General features: G+C 55.5%; 1 protein-coding gene across 1 annotated transcript in view; it reads left to right on the top strand.

Annotated features, from left to right (window-relative positions):
- The window catches only part of SAMD11 (sterile alpha motif domain containing 11), a 78,567-nt gene that overhangs the window by 38,029 nt on the left and 19,478 nt on the right, over nucleotides 1-21,060 (top strand). Inside the window, exons 5-7 of the mRNA XM_021537770.3 lie at nucleotides 935-1,059; nucleotides 12,726-12,818; nucleotides 19,161-19,328. Coding sequence (XP_021393445.2) covers nucleotides 935-1,059; nucleotides 12,726-12,818; nucleotides 19,161-19,328 — 386 coding nt within the window. The remainder of the gene's footprint in view (nucleotides 1-934; nucleotides 1,060-12,725; nucleotides 12,819-19,160; nucleotides 19,329-21,060) is intronic.

Genomic DNA, 21,060 nt, shown 5'->3' with positions numbered 1-21,060 from the left:
AGCTCAGCATCTCCTGCAAACAAACAAACAAACAAAAGGGAGATGCTCCAGCACCATCAGCTCCTGCCATGGTTCCACCTTGCTCTTCCTCCTCACTCTTTGTAGATCAGGAATATTTTGCAGCTGGAGAGTGGCTCGCCAGCAAAATCATTCACCACTGAGCTGCAGTATCTGCTACAGTGAATTGGTTGTGTTCTTCCTCTCCAGAGAAGGAAAAAAATCAGAAAAATGGGACTAAACCAGCCTAGTTAGCAGCAGTGTGATGCAAGGAGAACGGGCACAATATTGCTGAATTGCTCTAACACAGTCTCTTTTCCCAGAAGGAAGAGCATTGTTTCAGGATCTGTTGGAGGGGGAGTTGAAAATGGGTTTTGTAAATAAATAAATCTGTCCCCTCAGCTCTGCTGTCCGGGCTCGTGGTGGGTTTCTCTCTGAGGAGAAGAACTATTATTCAATCAAATCAAGCAGCCTTTTGTCCCAGCACTGATGGAATGGAAAAACTTCGGTTTTTAAGAATAGAAGGGTGGCAGCTGATAGAAAACTATCAGTTATTTCAGTTCAAGTTTCCTATTCATTCTGCAGCAGATCTGCCAATTCCTCCGCTTTCAGTTTTTCCATCCTAGATGTGAGTCCTGGCCCACGCAAGTTCTATCTGGCAGGGCTGGGATCAGGAGCTCTGGCAGCTGCAGGGTCCTTGCTGGGAAATGAGAGGGGAGCTCGGGAAGGGCTTTGCACTCCCCAAAATCGAGGCGAGGTTTCGGAGGCACCCGTGGGAGGGAGGGAAGGGAGAAAGGGGGGAGCTCTCCTGCAATCCAGCACTGCTGGAGTGCACAAAAGCCTCTCCCAGATGGGCTCACACGTGGGGGAAAAAAAAATCAATTCTGGGGGGGCAGATGGGATTTCCCTAACGCGGGGTTTTTGTGCTCTGCCGCAGCCGCGACAGCGACCTCTCCACCATCATCTCCAACCTGCACCAGAGCCGCCAGCTCGTGATGCCAGAGAGCCAGAGCCGCTGTGAGTTCAAGAGGAACCCCCTGGACGTGGGGCTGGCAGCAGCAGGTGAGGGCTGGGCCACCTCCCGCTGCCCTGGGCTTGTGTTCTGCCTGCCCTGCCTTGCCCTCCTCTCCCTTTCGCCCCCGGTCCGTTCCTTTGCCTGTTGGATTTTTCAGTCTTGCAGCCCTGTGGCTGAAGATGAGCGAGGGAAGGGTTCCACGGTGGTGTGGAGCCTGTGGAGGTGCCAGCCCTGTGCTCTCAGATCTGGTGTCTGTGTCAAGGGAGCTCGTGGCAGCACGGCACCGAAACGTCCCCAGGGCTGGTGGCAGGTGAAGCAGAAAGGCCTCGCAGAGAGCGTGATTTGATTTCTAATTTCATTAAGCTGAGCTTCCCCACGCTGCTGCTGGGCTGCCAGCTCCTCTGGGAGCAGGATTGTTGGGGTTTCTGGGGCTGCCTGGCAGTTTTTGGGTTGTTCCCCTGGGTGTGGAACCAGAAATGCTCCTGTGGGATCCTGGATGTCAGGGGGGGGTGTGGGGAAGGATGCTCTGGTGGCAAACGTGCAGAAGTCAGCCTGTTAGAATAAATAAACCAAGATCTGCTCGTTGACTGCAGGGTCCTTCAATTAGAAAGAAAAGTTGAGGAAAAACTGGGGTTTCTGTCAGTTTTTGTTCTGAGTGACCCCTGCCCTTCCAAATCAGAGCTGGAGCTGTGTGTTAATTGAGGCCTTTTCAGAAAATCTGTCTGGTTGTGGAGTTGTTAATGTATTTTGTCAGTCATTCTGTGGAGTGTGTGAGTGAACCCCAAATCCAGAGGGAACCCCACACACCTGACACCCTTTGGGAATGTCTTTGGGAATGGGGGGGGTGAAAACTTAAATCACATCTTCAGTCCCAGATGTGCCCAGGAGGGATTTGTGGTGTCTGTAAATCAGCCATGGCAGCTCCCAGACTTTGCTTTCACAGCTGAATCTCCAATCTCATCATTAACAATTTCCCAAAGCCCCTTTCCCTGCACAGCTCCAAAAGCCAAACTGGCCATAAATCCATTTTTCCCCATGACCCTGCTGGAGTCTGTGTGTCTCGGCTGACCCTGCGTGTCAGAATGGGTTTCAGAATTGTTTTGCTTTGCAGAGAAACTGCTGGGCTTGATCAGCATTGCTGGAATGCTCTGAGACCTGCGGCATTCCAGAAATGCAGAGGCTTCTTCTCCTTCCCACCAGGAGAAAAGATGAGGTGTAGGAGCTCTGATTCCTGTTTCTTAATTGGTCTTTGAGGTGCTCTGGTTTGTTTCTTAAATCAGGAACTGTAAGAAATGGCCTCAAGTTGTGCCAGGGGAGGTTTGGGTTCAGTATTAGGAACAATTTCCTGGGGAAAAGCTTTGGAAGAGGCTGCCCAGGGCAGTGGTGGGGTCACCACCCCTGGAGGTGCTGAGGTCACCTGGGGATGTGGCACCTGGGGACGTGGCTTGGTGGTGCTGGGTTCGTGCTTGGGCTGGGTGATCCTGGAGGTCTTTTCCAACCTTACTGATAATGAAATACTCGGGAGTGAAAAAGAAGAGGCTGAGGCGCGCAGGAGGCCACCAAGGCAGTGCCAGGCACGGCAGGTCTGGGGGGTTTGGAGGGGTCAGATGGGCAGAGGGGGTGTCTGAGGGGACCAGGGGCTTGGTCACCTCTGCCCAGGGCCAGGTCCTCTCTTGGCTTTGGGGCTGGGCACTGCCAGGGCTGCTTTTGCTGTGAGGGGAGCTGGGAAATCAGGAATTGTTGCAGAATTTTCAGCGGTGGTGCTGGCTCCCTCAGAAGGACTGGTTGCTGTTGAAACCATTTTGTTTCAACAAGAAGGGGAGAGGAGCTTTGCCCCCAGCTGTCTGCCCTGTGGAACAGCTCTGTGTTTTGGGTTATGAGAATCTCCCCCTCCTAAAGGCAGCTGGAGATAAACAATGCTGAATAAATGATGCATCGGGTTCAGAAAGTTCTCCAGCACTCCTGCCTGGCAGCTGCAGGGGCTCTCCCAGGCTGCTGGGATCTGCTCTCAAGTGTCCTGGCGCTGGTTTTTGGGTGGGGTTTGGCCCCAGGGAGGGCAGGAGGAGCTCTCTGGAGATCCCTGTGCTCCCCACGGAGCTCAGAGTGCTGCTGGAGCAGGGCTCAGCGGTGCCTGCTCCTCCCTGCCCGAGCCTCAGCAGAGCACTGGGAACAAGGACGGCACAAATGGCAGAGATCCGCTTGTTGCCAGCCCGTGGGGGCAGCAAAAAGGCTGAAGCTGGCAGGGCTGGCTGGTTTGTGATTAATTCTGCGAGGGAATTCCTTCACTTGTTGTTACAAGCAGGATTAGAGGCAGTGCTGTAGTTCCAAACAGCATGGGCTGGGAAATCAGCAATATCACTGGGTCTTGAATGGTCTTTGAAATGCAGAAAGGGGCTGAAACGGATGGAAAAGAATTGTGTGTGCTTCTGGGGCTTTTCTGACTCCAGCAAGGTGGGAAAGGGCTCAGGCCGGAGCTGCCTGGGGCTGGGGGTGAGGCTGGGCAGGAGGAGGGGTGAGGCAGCCCTTGGCACTGCCAGCCTGCACAGGGGCAGGGAGAGCCCCTGGAAAAGCAGCTCGGGTGGTTCCCAAAGCCCCCAGAGCAGCTTCTCTGCAAACCACGGCTGCTCTCCCCTGGGCTGACCCTCGGAGGCTTCCCTGCTGCCCCTCCTGCCCGGCTGGTGCTGCAGTGGGGAGTGCTCTCCTTGGTGCTAATGGAGCTGCAGCTGGGCTGGAAGGGAAGGAGGAGAGGAAAAGGATGTGGAAGGGAAGGAGGAGAGGAAAAGGGTGTGGAACGGGCTCTGTGCTTCCTCAGAGGGTCTCAGAGAGTGCCTCCCCCGTGCTGGTGTGCTTTGCACGCCGCTCTAGGGCCTGAACCAGCTTTTTGCACCAGAGTCCTGGTCCCGAGGCTCTAATTCATTCCTGTCCTGCAAAAAAATCCTGTTAACTTCTCTTTCTCTCCTCAAACACCCTCTGTTCTGCAGTGCCACATTTCATGGGTTTCCAGTTGCAGTAGGACTAATTGCATGGATAGAAGTGGAGGATTCGGGCTCCCTCCTGCTAGAGGAAGGTGGGTAGCTCTTCCCTCTCTTCCTTCTGCCCCTCAGGGACTTGGTGTGGTGGCTGGAGATGGTCTCAGAGGGCACAGAGTGGGCACAGAGCCCCAGGTCCTGCCCCAAGCAGGGAGAAACTCCCTGTGGTTCTGCATCAAACATCTGGGGCTGAGGCTGCCCTGGCTGTGCTGTGGGGAGCAGCAGCAGGGCAGCTTTCCCGTGGGGCAGAGCTCCCAGAGAGGCTTTTCAGGGGTTTTTTTGGTCAGTGTGGTGGGAATGACAAACCCTGAGAGCCTTGCCCAGCAGGAGCAGGGATGACTGGTGCAGCTGCATCTTCACCTGCAGCGATTCCTGTGGGAATGCCATGTGCTGGGGACAGTGTGACACCTGTGTGTTCCTCAGGAGCCCTGATTTTTGGAGGCTGGGGACAGTGTGACACCTGTATGCCCATCAGGAGCCCTGATTTTTGGGGGCTGGGGACAGTGTGGCAGCTGCTTTTTGGGGGCTGTGTGTTCCTGGTGCTTTCGCAGCCCTGCAGGAGCAGAATTCACCCACGTGTCTCCCAAACATCACGGAGCTGAGCTGGCTCTGTGAGAGGATTTGTTCTGCGCTCACCCTCTTGCCCCATCTTCCCACGTGGTGCCCTGTTGACTAAGCAAGGCAGAAGGAGGGATTTGGGAGCTGTGAAAAGATGGAAATGCCAGAATTTGGGGTTTTGTGACTCCCAGTGTGGCTGCACAGACCCAGCGCTGGGTTCTGTGTCCCTGCCCTGGCCATGGAGCCTTGCAGTGACCTCGTTTGCCTTTGCACTGAGACCCAAAGCTTTCATGTGCTAAGGAGGAGTTAATGTTGGTCTGAAAAGGAGCTGGGATCAGGGATGTTGCTGCTAATGGTTAGAGACAGCATCCCAGCACAGGCTGCTCTGGGGGCGCGGGATAATGAGCTGGGCTGCAGACATGTTTTCATTTAACTAAGCCAAACAACAGGGGAAAAAAGCAGCAGCCTTTATTGGACTGCTGCCTTAAATTGAGCAGAAAATCAGCACCAAATGGGCATCCAGGAGCTGGGAGGCCAGGCCCTGTTGTTGACGTGTTTTCCCGTGCAGGACAATTGTTTACCTTGGCAACGTGAGGGTCGAGGCTGTGTCCCTGCTCTGCGTCCCCTGGCCTTGGAGCTGGAGCACTGTCCCCTCTCTGGGCTCTGTTTCAGGTTGTTTTTCCAGCTCCTGAGGCCTTGCAGGAGCGGGATGCAACCACAGCCTTTGGTAACACAGGCAGAGGTCTTGGGAAGCGAGGGGAAAGTGGGAAAAGCCAACGCAGAGCTGTTTCCTTTGGCTGTGGCAGCACAGGTCAGTGCAGGGATTTTGCCGGTGTGAGTGCTCAGGTTTTATTCCTGGCTTGGCCACTGCTGGAGAAGGAGCTGAGGCAGTTCAGGGCCCCCTTGCTGGAGCTCAGCAAAGGTTGGAAAAGACCTCTGAGACCATCGAGGCCAGCCTGGGCAGGGCTCAGCGTCTCTGCTGACTCCTGGTGGTGCTTGGCCTCTACAGAGCAGATGAAGGAGCTGGGTGGGGATCTGCCAGGGTTAGATTGTGCATCTGTCACTGTGGGCACTGTCCTGCTGCTGCCCTGTGCCCAGGTAGAGCTCGTGGTTCCACAGTGCCCAGGGAGCGAGCAGCGCTTTGTGCCAGGCACGAGCAGACGTGGGAAGAGCTATTTAAGGATGGGCACAGGAAGGATTTCATTAATGATTTGCTGTGAGCAAGAAGAGGCTCAGCTGCCCGTTTCATTCATTTTTCAGCTCTGCACAGTCTTTTTGTTCCCAATTCCTTTTCTTGCCTTTGCTTCTTTCCCCTTCCATGCTTTTCCCCCTCCTCCTCGCATTTCTTTCTTCTCAGACCCTTTTTCCCCCCACTTCCTTTTCCATTCTTAATCTCCATCTCACACACACACAGACACATCCTTCTTCCTTTCCATCCCTCCTCCTCCTGGGTTCCTTGTCCTGGTCCCTGCCCTCCCTTCCCCAGCTCCCTCCCTCTCCCAGCTCCTGGGGAAGAAGACAATTTGAAGGTTTTCCGCTCTGCTCTCAGCTGAGAGGCTCCTTCCCTCAAGCCAATCAATGGGAGCCTTTCAGCCCCACTGGGGCTTGGCAAACATGAGATCAATAAGTTATTAGCACCATTCTGTCAGCTGTAATGTGGAGATTGATCGGGGCCGGGGCTCCTGCTTGCTGCCTGGCACTTCCCCAGCCTGATAAAGATGACAGATTAAGGGAATAAGAAAAAGGAATTAAGGAGTCTGGCTGTCAAAGCTGTCACGGGCTGGAGGAGCAGCGTTTTTTTCAGGGGCTGAATGAGTGCAATTGGACATTTAAATGGTGCTAAGGGGGTCCAGCACCACCAGCAGCTCTGGGGATCGCCGGCCCCGGCCTTGCCTGTGCTGAGGAAACGCTCTGGAAGGAGCAGCCAGGAGCTGGAGCAGCTCTGCTGGCTCCTGAGGCCACCCCAGCACTCACCCCTGAGCCTGCAGGGGCACAGGAACGCTGTCCTGCCTCCCTGGTGACAGGGGACATCCCCAGGGCCATGGGGCCAGAGGAGCTCTGCCCCAGAGGTTTGTGCTCACAGAAGCCCAGAGTGCTGGAGGGGAATTCAATCCCACCCGGTGCCTCCCCTGCCATGGCAGGAAGCCCTTGCTCTGCCCCAGGCTGCACCAAGCCCTGCCCAGCCTGGCCCTGGGGAATTCATCATCTGTCTGTGGCCAGGTCTGATTTATCAGACTTCCCCTCTGCTGTGGTACCTGCTCCTTTCCAGGCAGGAAGATGAGCCTCCAAAAGGCCTGGACTTGCAGCCCACTCTCCCAGCTGCGTTCTTTAAATCTTTTCTAAAAGAAAGTTGAGATTCGCAAGTTTGTGATTGCTAAAAAGCCTCTCTGCAGCATATAAAATTAATTCAGATCTCTCTCTTAAGTGCAGTATACCCTTTCCATGAGCGTTTTTCATACTATGAATATTTACCACCTTTCTGTGGCTTTGGTGCACGCTGTAAAAATGAATTTTATAAGAACCTGGGAGCCAGGAGGATGTTGGAGCACCTTCCCTGATAAACAGCTTCGTTCCAGGCAGGCAGCAGGATGGCTCCAGCAGCACCTGCACCTCCCTCCGTTCTGCTCCTCGGCACCTGAAACGTTGGACATCCCCTTCAGGTGCTTTGCTGCGGCTGGGGAGATGCAGTGAGGGGGTGGGAGGTGGCAGGATCCTGGGGATGGTGGGAGGAGAGGCAGATGGTCCCGTGGAGCTGAGGAAGGGGGTCCAGGCTGCTTCCCGTGCCCAGGGCAGGCTGCTTGGTGTGGTATCCCCTGGGAATCCTGCTCAGCCCCCTCCTTCCTGTGAGCTGTGCTGAGCTGGCACTTGGGGAGGCTCGGGGAGCCCGGGCCAGCCTTTGGGGTGCTGCTGGACCTGCACTGAGGCCAAGTGCTGGTCCTCCCTGCAGCCCTCCTGTGCACAGCCAGGTGAGCCAAAGGCCTCCAAAAGGGAGCCAGGAGGAGAAGCCCCCTGGGGCACCCGGCAGTGCCTCCTCCTTGCTTTGCAGAGAGCCGTGCCCGTGTCCCATCCCTCCCTCCCCTGAATTCCCTGCTTTCCTCGCTGTGTCCTGGAGTCTCTGGGGCAGGGAGCTGGAGGGATGTGCTGAGGGAGGGTTCCCAGAGAGCCTGGCTGTGCTGGGGCAGTCCTGGGCCAGCAGTGCCCTCCTGCCCTGCTGCCAGGCTGCTCCTGCTGGATCTCAGTGGCATCCCCAGGGAGACAAAGGTCTCCACGAGGAGATAACCCATAACTGAGGCTGGGGCTGCTCCTGCCGTGTCCCAGCACCATTAACCAACCTGCTGGCAGGGGATTGCTGCCTTTATTTGCAGCTGGCTTGGATTCCCCGTGCAGACCCAGCAGTATTCCCTGCCCCGGGAGCTGCCCTGCTCTGGTTTTGTTCCAGGACCCCAAACCCCAGAAGCTGACTGCTTCCCTGCCCCCAGCTTCCCCAGTTGATTTTCTCTCCCCTTCTTGTTGCCCCCAGTTAAACCACGGCCCGTTCTTCCCATGACCTTGTGCTTCCCCTGCCTTTGTTCCCTGGATTCCTGCTGGCCAGAATGGATGGACAGATCCCCCTCTCCCTCTGCCAGCTTTTGTTGGGAGCAGCTCCGGGGCTGCTGAGCTGGGGCAGCTCCTCACAAATGCCCGTGGCTGGGACAGGGAGTCCCCAGGGTGTCCCCAGAGCTGTGCTGGACACAGGGACAGCAGGAGTGGCTGGGATGGAGCTCTGGGCTGGGCTGAGCAGAGCAGCTCCTGGGAGCTGTCCCTGCCAGAGGAGCACGGGGAGAGGCTGCCAGGGCATCCCAGACAGGCCAGTGGGGATTGTCCTCTTCAGGGCTGGAGTTAAGAGCCAGGGAGGATGTTTTTCCTTCTCTTAAAATAATGAGAAGGGAGATGGGAGAGGGGCTCTGGTCTCGTTGGATGCTGGCTGGCCCAGCCTGGGTGGTTTCCCGTGGAAGTTGGCTCCATTCTGTGTTTACTCAGGACTTCGTGGTCCAAGAAGCTTTCAGAGCAGCCCCAGTGCTGTGATGGGGAGCGTGGGATAGGTCTTGATGCTTCCCATTGTGCTGGAGCAGGAGCACAGTGCAGAGGAGTTTGGTGCAGTCCCTGGGCCGAAACTGAGACCCTTTGTAGCCCCTTCAGCAAAAGCCCCACTGATTTCCCTTCTCCAGGTGACCCCCCTTGAGTGTCCTTGGGCAGATTCCCTGTGGAGAGTGGGATAAAGCCCCTGTGTCTTGGGGGAAGCCTGGGGATAGGTTTTCTAATCTCCCCAGACTTAGGCTCCCAAGCCCTCTGCTGAAAGCTGATCAGGAGGCTTGGGGCTCTTAGATGTGTTGGTGGGGATGACTCTTAAGCCAGGCAGCTCTGCTGAGTGCGGGGAGGCTGAGGATTAGAGCAGGCCAGGAGACAGAATACCCCCAGGCTGGCTGCCACACCGGCTGGCCCGGGCTGTGCCCGCTCCTTTCTCCTGCTGCTGCAGAGCCTGGCTGACCCAGCAGGGACAGAGGGACAGAGGGCTGCCCTGCTGCAGCTGCTGCCAGCCCTGCCTGCATGCCCCGCTGCAGGACTGCAGCAGGTGAGTGAGTGCTGCACCTCCCAGGAAAGAGGGGAGGAAATAAAAGGTCCGCTCTGATTTCTGCAGCTCTGGGGGAAGTGTTTGACTTTGGTCTCCAAATCCTCGCTCTGGTTGCTGGCTGTGCTGCCTTGGCAGGCCAGCGGGAGCCTGGGGTGTGCTGTGGGTCTGGGTTCCTGTGTGGGAGGCTGGCTCAGGGCTCAGGGCTGTGCTGCACTGCTGGCACTGGGGGCTCCGTTTGCCTGGGGCTGGGGTTATTGCCTGGCCTGGCTCCCTAATCTACGGTTCCACTGATAATGTCTTTCATTTTCAGCTGTAATATTAACAACTGCCCTGATTTGGCTTCCTTGCAGCTGCAGTGCTTTGTCAGGAGGCGGGGGAGAGGAGGCAAAAGCAGGGATTTGGGGAACAGAACCCCAGCCGTCCCTCCCCGTCCTCCCAGGTGGATGTTCCTTCTGCAGGTGCAGGGGCTGAGCCAAATCCGTCTTGGGGCTTTGTGGTCGATGAGCAGCACGGCACTGAATGCACAGCCTGTCTCTGGGAGGCTGGAGAGACACCAGAGCTGCTCTGCCAGCTCATTTGCAAAACATGTTGGGTTTTGCTGCTGCTGCAGCCGGGGGAGATGGCCAGGGGCCGCTGCCGTCGCGGTGCCCTGGCTCTGGGTGTCGGGGCACAGAGGGGCTGGGTGGGTGCTGGGTGGGTGCAGGGTCCCGTGGAGGGGCTGGGCAGGGGGCTGAGGAGGAGAGGATGGGTGCTGGAGGTGGTACCCTGGGAGCTGCCTGTTAATTGAGTCATTAAAGCAACTGGGACCTGCCTCTGCAGCTCCGAAGTGAAGGTGGGGTTTGACTTCCCAAAATGCTGAGCTGGGACTCAGCAAATGGGAGCTCAGTGCTGTGCTCTGCTCCTGGCTCAGTGCCTCTGGGGTTGGTTGTTGCAGCCGTGTGATGGTCTTTGTGCTGGTCTTTATTCCCTTTTCCTTGCTCGCTGTGTCTCTCGCTGACTTAGTCCCCACACTCCTGGGCCAGAGGAAATTCTGAGATCCTGGGATTCTGGTCCTGCCTGCCCTGCTGCAGCCAGCTGGGAGGGAGGTGGGGCTGCTGGGAATGGCAGGGAATGGTGTGGGGATGGCTGGGAATATCTTGGAATGGCTGTGAATATCTGTGGAATCTGGGAATAGCAGGGAATATCAGGGAATGGCTGTGAATATCTGGGAATGGCAGGGATAGCTGTGAATATCTGTGGAATCTGGGAATAGCAGGGAATATCAGGGAATGGCTGTGAATATCTGGGAATAGCAGGGATAGCTGTGAATATCTGTGGAATCTGGGAATATCAGGGAATGGCTGTGAATATCTGGGAATGGCAGGGATAGCTGTGAATATCTGTGGAATCTGGGAATAGCAGGCCCCGGAGCAGTGTCTGCTGGCAGATGGGCCCGGGGGTGGGAAGGAGCAGCGGGAGGGAACAGGGATGGGGGGACGAGGTGCCTTGGCAGAGCTGTGAAAGCAGGGAATCTTGGCTGCTGGCATTCCAAGCGCTGTCACATGGAGCCCGTGCTTCTGCCACAGCCTTTTCCATGGAGCCTCCTCTGCTCCAGCCGGGCTGCGAGGGGCCAGCGGGGCTCGAGCTGCTCCAGAGGCACAAATCCTGCCCGGGAGCATCCCGAGGAGGAGCAGGGCATGGATCCTGGCCTCCAGCACTGAGGGTTTGCAGTCAAGGCTCCCAGGAAAAGCAGTGAGAGGGAGCGAGCTGGGGGCTCTGGGTGTGCTCCCGGCCAGGCACCCCCGAGCTCGGGGAGCTGTGGCTGTGGAGGAGTTATGTGAGGGGTAAACTGAGGCAGGAGGAGTGGGAAAATTCCGACGGTGTGGACAGGCTGAGCCGGCAGCTGGGATGTGAAGTGCTGAGGGAGCTCCAGCGCTGTCAGCGGTGCTTCTCTCCTTCCCTGGCCCTCCCCAGGTCCCTCAGAGCTTCTGTCCTTCCCTGGCCCTCCCCAGGTCCCTCGGAGCTTCTGTCCTTCCCTGGTCCTCCCCAGGTCCCTCGGAGCTTCTGTCCTTCCCTGGTTCTCCCCAGGTCCCTCAGAGCTTCTGTCCTTCCCTGGTCCTCCCCAGGTCCCTTGGTGCTTCTCTCCTTCCCTGGCCCTCCCCAGGTCCCTCAGAGCTTCTCTCCTTCCCTGGCTCTCCCCAGGTCCCTCGGTGCTTCTCTCCTTCCCTGGTTCTCCCCAGGTCCCTCGGAGCTTCTCTCCTTCCCTGCCTTTGGGTCCTGCAGGCTCACAAGCCTCTGCACCGTCCCCCAGCACCACTCTGCCCAGGATTTGGTGACAGGGTCGTGGCAAGCTGAGTTTGCAGGCAGCCTCGGTGCTCTTTAAAGCCTTGAAATGCCACTTGGAGCTGCTTGGGCAGAGGCACCTGCTGTGCTCAGCCCTGTGCTCTGATCCCCCAGAAATCCCTGCCACGGCAGCGACCTGGGCTGCTCAGCTGCATCCCGAGTGATGCTGAGCGCAGGGGACAGCTGCTGCCTGGAAATGTCCCCTGCAACGGGCAGAATGTTGTTGTTGTTGTTCTAAATAGGAGCGAGGGGGTTTGTAACCCTCCTTAACCCCCACGTTCCGGGCAGGCTGCAGCCGTGGTTGGGCTCACGGGCAGATCCAGTCCATTCTCACTCAAATGTGCTGTTTGTTTGTGAGATTTCTGGGGTTTTTTTTTTGGGTTTTTTTTGTTTCTTTAAAGATGCTGCATCTTTAACAAGCCCTTGATAGATGAGAATTTGATGCTTGCAGTGACAAACAGGCTCTTCCTTCCTGCCCATATGCACCATCATGCTTTCAGTTTCCCCGGTGTTATTAGGGGAGGATATTGATTGGAAATCTGCTCGGGGACGCTGTAATTGTGTATTAGAGATTTGGTGTTGCTTCGGAGGGCTGCAGTAATGCAAAAGGCTTGAGTGTTTCCGTGCAATCCAGAGGGGGAAGATTGCTGAGGACCTTGAGGTTTTGAAGGAGGAGGGGGGAGGGAGGGGGAGAGACTGAGAGAGAGAGAGACAGAGAGGGAGAGACAGAGATACTGTGCTAGGAAGATTCAGAGATCTGTTGTGCCTTTTTTTTTTTTTTTTTTTTTTCCCTGTGTTGTTTTTTTCCTCCCCTTCCTCTCCCCCAGTTGCTTTGCATCAGGGCATGAAAGGAGTGGAAACACCGGGGGGACAAAAGGCACCAGAGCAAATGATGAAACTCAGTAAGGAAATCAACTGGATTCAGAATTTATGGCTGGAAAACGTTGCATTGATCAGTGTATGAACAGTCATTATGTGCTTTTGGGCTGCGTGATTAGGAAAGCAGATCAAGGCTCTCAAGATGATGATTTTTCTTACTTTCATTTTTTCCTCTCTCTGCTTGCAATATCAGAGTGTGTGTGTGTCTGTGTGTGTGAGAGAGAGCAGCAAAATACCAAAGTCTCTCTGGTCGCTCCTGCAAAGAGGAAAGTGCAGCCTCCTCTGACACTCGGCTCTCTCATCTCTCTCCCAGATGAAATTTTAGGCAAGAGAAGAGTATGTTCTCCCAACAGCAGCAGTGAGTGTCCTTTAGAGAGCAAGAAAGCCCGAAGTGAGTCCCCAAAGGGTAAGTGCTGCTCTCCTCCCCCATCCCCTTCCCCTTTCTTCTCCTTTCCCCTGAGTGGAACTTAATTGAAATTAAGGAGGGAGGGCTGTGGGCTGGGAGCTGTGTCTGGCACTGGGGGTGCAGGAGGAGGCGCAGGGCTCTGCTTTTCCTTTATCTCCTGGGGGGAGCCTTGCAGGGCGGCAGAGGGATTGCCTCTTAATTACTGTAATTGCTTGATGATGGAAAAAAAAGCAGGCTGCAGCCTTCCAGGTGGATTTAGGGGTGTTCCTGCTTTTTCAGGCAGAATGTCTTGATGACATGTTTAATGTGAAAGGTACACACGGGCTTATCGTGCTGGCATCTGCTCCTTTAAAGGGAAAAAAGGAGCCTGTCAGGGAGAATGGGGCTGCTGAGTTTTCTCTTATGCATTTATGGCACCGTTCCTATAGCGATGGAATCTGCAGAAGGTTTCTCTATTTAGGGTTTGGTTTGTTGGTTTTTTGTTGTTGTTGTTTTTTTTTATCTCTTGATTTGCCTTCCAGTTCTTTCCTATAAACAGGATTTTTAAACTTTCTTTACGACTGGCAAAGTGGGCTGGGTAATGGAGCCTGCAGTTAATGAGTTTGTCTCCAGGTTGAGTAAATGAGGTTTTGCAGGCCGTTTACTTAAAGGCTTTGTTGTTAATATCAGACTAATTAGCTGTCAGTAGCACCCACCTCCCTCCCTGTGCCTAGGCTGCACTCTGGCCACGGAGCACCCAGAGGTGTGTGAGGCTGGACCCTTGCAGTCCAGCTGAGCCTGTGCCAGGGCTGCATTCCCAGCCACCCATCCAGGGAATCTCAGGGCACTTCTTGCAGCAGTTGGTCCTGGAGCCTTCCTAAACCCACATGCTTCATATTCTGCTTGATGGGATCCACCGTGGGGCCCTGTCCTGCGTCCTGATCTCACAGAATGTTCCTGCTTCTTCCCTCCTTGTGCCCAAGTGATGCTCTGAAGGCAGAATCCTCTGAGAGGATGCCAGTGCTGGTGTCACTCCATAGCAAATACTAAATCCTCTCTTTTATGTAACCCTCTCCTGCCCATTAACTCCTTCATAACAGCAGGAATGCCTCAGATTTTACTGGGAACCCTTTAAACTGCTCCTCTTTATGCTTTGCTTGATTTTTTCCCCCCATCTGCTCTATTTGTGTTATGCCTGAAATGTTTCTGGTGGCAGGTGAGTTCCAGGTGATGCTTCCACAGGCTCATAAACAGATTTGTTCCATCACATGTGAGGCCCCGGGGACGCATTTTCTATTTTTCTGTCCCTGCTGAGGTTGTGCCCCTCGTGTTTCCAAGTTTTTGTGGTGAGAACTGAGTCCAGGGATCAGAACCTGTGGGGCCTGGCTGGGAATGGGCTGAACTTTAACCAAGCACATGAAACCAAGGGATTGCCTTTGGATTCGTCCTAAAAAAGTGCCTGAGCTGGCACAGGTGGATGTTTCTGGCAGGGGTCAAGCGATCTCATTCTGTTCCTCTCCTTTGGCCTTCCCACCTTGTTTTTTGTGGGCTGAGGAGCCCTTGGCTTTGCAGGAAGCACTCAGGATCTGAATCCTGCTCCTCGGCTCCTGGAGTTTTAGGGACTCTCCCAGCTTTTTAACAGAGGGGTTCCCAGGAAGCCCTGAATAAAGCCAAGTTTTATTTTTTACTTCCACTTTGAGGTGAGACAGAATGGAAATTCAGGCTGGGGCAGTCCCTGCTCCCTCCAGAGCTGTGCAGGAATTTTAGCCCTGGCTGTGCTGATGCTGCCATTCCATTGGAATGGTGAGGAGCTGAGGTTTCTGTGCTTTGGGGCTGTTTCCTGGTGTGAAAAGGGGGTGACAGGAGTGGCTACCCCCAGGGTTTGTGTCCTAACCCCTGGCAGTGCCCTTTGGGAGTGGGAAGGGAAGCAAGGGCCGGCTGGAATGCAGGATCCCATCAGCCCCACGTGTCCTGCTGGAGGAGCCAGGGCTGCAGCATCTCCTGGGACCCCTTTTCCTGCAGCCTGGTGCTGCTCCTGCACCTCCTGCATCCCTGGGGTGGTGATGGGCTCCAGGCAGGATCTGCTCATCTCCATCCCAGATCCCAGCAGGATCTGCCCCTCTCCATCCCACACTGGCCCTGGGAGCAGCTCTGGCTCAAGCACAGCTGGGCTGACTCTGGAAGAGGAGCCTGTGGAAGAGGAGCCTGTGTAAGAGGAACCTTGGAAGAGGAGCCTGTGGAAGCTGAGCCCGTGGAAGAGGAGCCTGTGGAAGAGGAGCCTTGGAAGCTGAGCCTGTGGAAGCTAAGCCTCAGGAAGAGGAGCCTGTGGAAGCTGAGCCTCGGGAAGAGGAGCCTTGGAAGAGGAACCTTGGAAGAGGAGCCTCGGGAAGAGGAGCCTCGGGAAGAGGAGCCTGTGGAAGAGGAGCCTGTGGAAGCTGAGCCTATGGAAGCTGAGCCTCGGGAAGAGGAGCCTCGGGAAGAGGAGCCTATGGAAGAGGAGCCTTGGAAGAGGAGCCTTGGAAGAGGAGCCTTGGAAGAGGAGCCTTGGAAGAGGAGCGGTGACCCGGCTCCGCTCGCGCTGCCGTGGCCGCTCCTGGCGGGGCCCGGGGAGCAGAGGCAGCCAAGGAAATCACTGCTGAGCGAAAAAACACCTGCAGGGCTGGAAAGCCTCGCAGAGGGAAGCAGCCTTCCCTGCCCTGCCCCCTCCCCGAGCTCGCTCTGGAGATCAAAAGGGAGCCAGCCCTGTCTGGGGAACGCTGTCAGACGGAGCAGAACGTTCTGTGGGAGCCAGGGCTGTGCTGGCAGGGCACACGGGGGGCCAGGTTCCCATGGAACCTCCTCCTGCGTGGCTGGAGATCCTTCCCCAGCTCCTCAGGGCTCCTCCCCAGCACCTCCAGCCTGGAGGATGGGGGGAATGGGACGAGCGTCCCGGTTCCCTTCGGAGCAGCTGAGGAATGTCTGGCAGGGGGCTCGGGGAGGGTGGGCAGCAGGCTGGATGGAGAGCTGCAAGTCACACGTCGGGAACGCTCTGGGGCTCGTTCCCTGGGGTGAGGATGAGCTCACAGGCTGCTGCTGCTGCTGCCATCCCCCTCTGTGCTCTTGGGGACCATTTAAACCCAAAGAAGATCTCTGGTTAACGGAGGGGCCCAGAACCAGAGCTGAGCTGCAGCTGAGCACTTCAGATCCAGCCTCTGTCCGTCTGTCCCTCTGCTTTGGGGGCACATCCATCTGCTGGTGCCTCTGGCAGCTGTTCTGGTAGCCCAGGGGAAGAAATGAGGTTTAGGCCCCGTTCTTGCTGACAGCATCACTGCCCCAAAGCCAGGCTGCTGAACAAGGGTGGGCACAGGCAAGAAAAGCCCCTGGAGCTGCTGGCCAAGCCTGGCCTGGGCTCTGGGGTGAGATGGCTTTGCTGCAGGTCCTCGAGCTCAGCTTGGGGCTGGATAAAGGGAGCCTTGGCTTGTTGCAGGGCTGGATGGACAGGCTGGGTGCTCCTGTCGTGTCGGGGCTGCCGGGGAGGATGAGGCTGAGGAGATGTCCTGGAGAGGCCGTGCACAGCAAGGTGCCAAGGCTCTGGGAACCCGAGTGCCCTGGCACGGGCCGGGCTGGGCTGCTCAGGGGCATGTGCTGGCCCTGCAGAGGGCCCAGCAGATGCCCCGGGCTCGGCTCTGCCCCCCAGGGCCGTGCCAGAGTCCATTTCACACCTGGCGGCTGCGGGAGATTTGGCGAGATCAGTCTCCAGCATTACCCCTGGTAATGACAAAAGCAGACAGCAAAGCTCCAGCAAAGCTGGAATTACTGCTGGCTGAGTCATGTGAAATCTTCCAAGTTTTAAGCATGGAAATCCAGCCTTTCCCTGGATTCCTCCTTCCTCTTAGCCTCCCCTCGCCACCCCCATTCTCCCTCCCCTCCTTGCACCTGAAATCTGCTCTGCGGCTGATCCGATAGAGTTTATGGTAATTAAGTGTTATTAAATCCCCTCCCCCCTCCTTTTTTTGCTTTAATGACACAGCTGTAGGGGGGAAAAAAAAAAAAAATCGGTGTTTTTCTAAATCAGGTCTGTGGCTTTGCTCCTGAGACCTTTGGGTAAGAGCATCGGGAGGGAACTGAAGCTTCTGCACCCCTGGGAGAGGTGGCAGCAGCAGCAGGAGGAGGAGGAGGGAATCCTCCCTGGTGGGAAGGAGACCTGGAAGGGAATTCTGCCCTCTCCTCCCTCCCCTGCTGCTTCCAGGGCTGTCCTGCAGGTTTGGGGTGGCACTGAGGGAGCGGGCAGAGCACGGCTGTTCCCAGAGCAGCCCCGGCCTGGGGGGCTGGTTTTTGGGGCTGGGGGACCCCGGGCAGCGTGGGAAGCCCGTCCCCATCCCAGCGGGGCCAGGAGCAGCCCCCGGAGCTGGGATCTGCCCGGGGGCAGCAGGGTGCAGATGTGTGCCCCTGCCTGGGGCACGAGCTGAGGCTGCAGGGGCAGCAGGGTGCCCTGCTGGAGGGCTGGGCTGAGCTGGGATCGTTTCCCTTTGGCACTCGGGAGCCTGGGATGCAGCCCTTGGTGTTGGAATGTTGTGCAGCTCAGACTCTATCATTATTATTATTATCATCATCATCATTATTGTTGTTGTTGTTACAATCACTATAATTACTATCATTATTATTGTTATTATCATTACTCATTATTCACTGTTACTTATTTTTATGTTTTATTATTGTTATATTTTATTATTATTGGGATGATGATGAGATGATGATGATGAGATGATGATGATGAGATGATGATGATGAGATGTTTGGGTTTGGGGGTCCCTGGGGTGGGTGGCAGCTCTGTCCCTGGGCTGTGTCACCACTGTCAGGCCTTCTGTGCTGAATTCTGAATTACCAACAGGCTTTATTAGATCTTATCAGGAAGAATTATGAATGACAAACATTTAACAGACTTCTTGTAGAGGAAAACAGTCTCTACAAGACTGTCTATGCCTGCAAAACCAAGAATTCTGTCCCATTAAAACCAGTGGAGAAAATATGTGAGCATATCTAGAGAGAAGAACTTAGAGACAGACTCGAGAGCCCTTAGCAAGCAGCGAGCTGGGTTTCACTCATTGCTGACCAGTTCAGTTTAGGAGAATCCCAGAATTTCTGGGCTGGGAGAGACCTCCAAGCCCATCGGGTCCAACCCTGGCACCCAGTGCCACATCCAGGCTTTGTTAGACACACCCAGGGATGGGGACTGCACCACCTCTCCGGGCAGCCATCCCAGAACTTCATCAAAACTCTTCCATAAAAACCTTCTCCCTAACATCCAACCTGAACCCTTCCATAAAAACCTTCTCCCTAACATCCCACCTGAACCCTTCCATAAAAACCTTCTCCCTATACATCCAACCTGAACCCTTCCATAAAAACCTTCTCCCTATACATCCCACCTGAACCCTTCCATAAAAACCTTCTCCCTAACATCCCACCTGAACTTCCCCTGGCACAACACATCCCCTCTGGCATTCCCTGTGAGCACTCTGTAAATAAGAATACAGACCCAGCTTTTCTGTTCCTGAGGCCCACGTGTGGCTGTTGAGGCAGGGAATAACGAGACCCCAAGTTCAGAAGGCAAAGAGTGAACGTTCATTCAAAATTCATCGCTCTTTTATAGATAACATCATGAAGATTAATTTCATTGCTCTTAAAGTAAAGCCATTTCACACCGTTGGTGCAGCATGAGTAGCACACGGTGCTAGAACATCTGTAAACAATGTGAAGAGAGATAATAGATAGTTTACATCCCTGGGACCTCTTCCCAGGCTTGGCCTGGCAGGAATCTTTCTCCTTTCCCTCTGGCTGAGCTGGAATACCCACACAGCTGCTTTATGGCAACGGGGCGCGTTGAAATGCGGATGAAAAACTAAATTCTATAATTTTAATAAAGATTTGTAGGGAATGGGTATGTTTATTTGTAGCGCTGTGGATGCATGTCGGGACTCATTGCTCTTTGATGGACATGCATACTTCTGAGAACTTTTGGTCTTTTTATATTAATTTTTAGATGCATAGAATTTTATAATAGGTTAATGCATATTAATTTTGGTGATTTTATCTTATACTTACAGCTAGTTACACTTGTACTTAGTTTTTATTAGAAAGTACAGAAAGAACTCTTGGGTCATTTTGTCTTGTTTGTTTTAAGGCTTTAAAAGTTTGAGGAATCTTTCTTATCTTTTATTTTTTAGTGTGGAAATCTGCATTGTCTTTCTTTAGCTGGGGTAGTTTCGTTAGGCTCGCAGTTACTAGATTAAACGGCGTATTTAGAAGTGGAAGGTGGCACGTTTCAGCTCGGTGGGATGGATTTCTCTGCTGTTGAACTCTGGCTCTGTGTCCGCGCCGCAGAGACGTCGCAGACGCCGCTGCTGGAGGAGGTGGCGCCCATGACCCCTGAGGAGCACTACCGGCGCATGATGTCGGCCCTCAACGAGCACGGCGCCTTCGAGGAGCAGCAGCAGCAGCAGCAGCGCCTCTACCAGCTGGCCAACAGCATGGCAGTGCCCAGCCACGGAGGTGGGGCTGCTGTGGGGACGGGCTGGGCCTTGGACTCCTTTGGGAGGGGCCTGGGAGATGTTCCTGAGCCCTGGTCTCCTTTGGGAGGGGTCTGGGAGATGTTCCCTGGGCCCTGGACTCATTTGGGATGGGTCTGGGAGATGTTCCCTGGGCCCTGAGTTCCTTTGGGATGGGCCTGGGAGATGTTCCTGAGCCTTGGACTCATTTGGGATGGGTCTGGGAGATGTTCCTGAGCCTTGAACTCCTTTGGGAGGGGTCTGGGAGATGTTCCTGAGCCTTGGACTCCTTTGGGATGGGCCTGGGGGATGTTCCTGAGCCCTGCAGTTCTTTGGGAGATGCTCCTGAGCCCCGAGTTCCTTTGGGATGGGTCTGGGAGATGTTCCTGAGCCTTGGGCTCCTTTGGGAGGGGTCTGGGAGATGTTCCTGAGCCCTGGTCCCCTTTGGGATGGGTCTCGGAGATGTTCCTGAGCCCTGGTCCCCTTTGGAAGGGGTCTGGGAGATGTTCCCTGGGCCCTGGATTCCTTTGGGATGGGTCTCAGAGATGTTCCTGAGCCCTGGTCTCCTTTGGGATGGGTCTGGGAGATGTTCCTGAGCCCTGCAATTCTTTGGGAGATGCTCCTGAGCCCTGAGTTCCTTTGGGATAGATCTGGGAGATGTTCCTGAGCCCTGGACTCCTTTGGGATGGGTCTGGGAGATTCCCTGAGCCCTGGTCTCATTTGGGAGATGTCCCCAAGCCCTGGACTCCTTTGGGATGGGTCTGGGAGATGCTTCTGAGCCTTGGACTTGTTTGGGATGGGTTTGGGAGATTCCCTGAGCCCTGGTCTCATTTGGGAGATGTCCCCAAGCCCTGGACTCCTTTGGGATGGGCCCGGGGGATGTCCCCGAGCCCTGTGTGCACTGGGGGTGGGTGGGCTGCAGTCCTGGCTGTTTGTCTTGCCCTGGTGGTGCTGAGGGGGTCCTGCAGAGCCTTTCTCCATCTTTGTGGAGGAGTCTGCCCGTGGCTCCTTGTGTAGCCACCCATGGGGATGTGCTTTTCCTGGCTGGAGAGGTCAGCAGGGGAGGTGAGCGGGGTCCTTCTCTTGCTCCAGGAGTTTGTGTCCACCTGAATTCTGGAAATCTCTGAGTAAGAGATTCGGGTTGTGGTGTGGAGCAGAGGTTGAGATGTTGGAGTGCCAGCCCCCCTGGCATTTGGGGGTGGGAATGGTGAGATGGTGTTGCTGCCTCTCCTGGGGCTGGAGCAGGGTCTGGAGTCCGGGATGAGTCCCACAGGGACTGAGGAAGCTTTTCCCAGGATTTTGGGCAGAGCTGGCTGCACCCATGGCCTGGGCTGTGCCTAGAGGGGCACCAGGCGGTTGCAGGATCACGAGTGTCCCTGCACAGGTGTGGAGCATCCCTGCACAGGTGCAGCATCCCTGCACAGGTGGGGAGCGTCCCTGCACAGGTGCAGCATCCCTGCACAGGTGTGGAGCATCCCTGCACAGGTAGAGACAGCATCCCTGCACAGGTGCAGCATCCCTGCACAGGTAGAGAGAGCATCCCTGCACAGGTGCAGCATCCCTGCACAGGTAGAGAGAGCATCCCTGCACAGGTGTGCAGCATCCCTGCACAGGTGCAGCATCCCTGCACAGGTAGAGAGAGCATCCCTGCACAGGTGCAGCATCCCTGCACAGGTAGAGAGAGCATCCCTGCACAGGTGTGCAGCATCCCTGAACAGGTGGGGAGCATCCCTGCA

Source organism: Lonchura striata, chromosome 24 (genome assembly GCF_046129695.1).
Source record: "Lonchura striata isolate bLonStr1 chromosome 24, bLonStr1.mat, whole genome shotgun sequence".
Taxonomy (NCBI): domain Eukaryota; kingdom Metazoa; phylum Chordata; class Aves; order Passeriformes; family Estrildidae; genus Lonchura; species Lonchura striata.
Note: the sequence above shows the minus strand (reverse complement) of the source record. Positions and strands in the feature narration are given on the sequence as shown.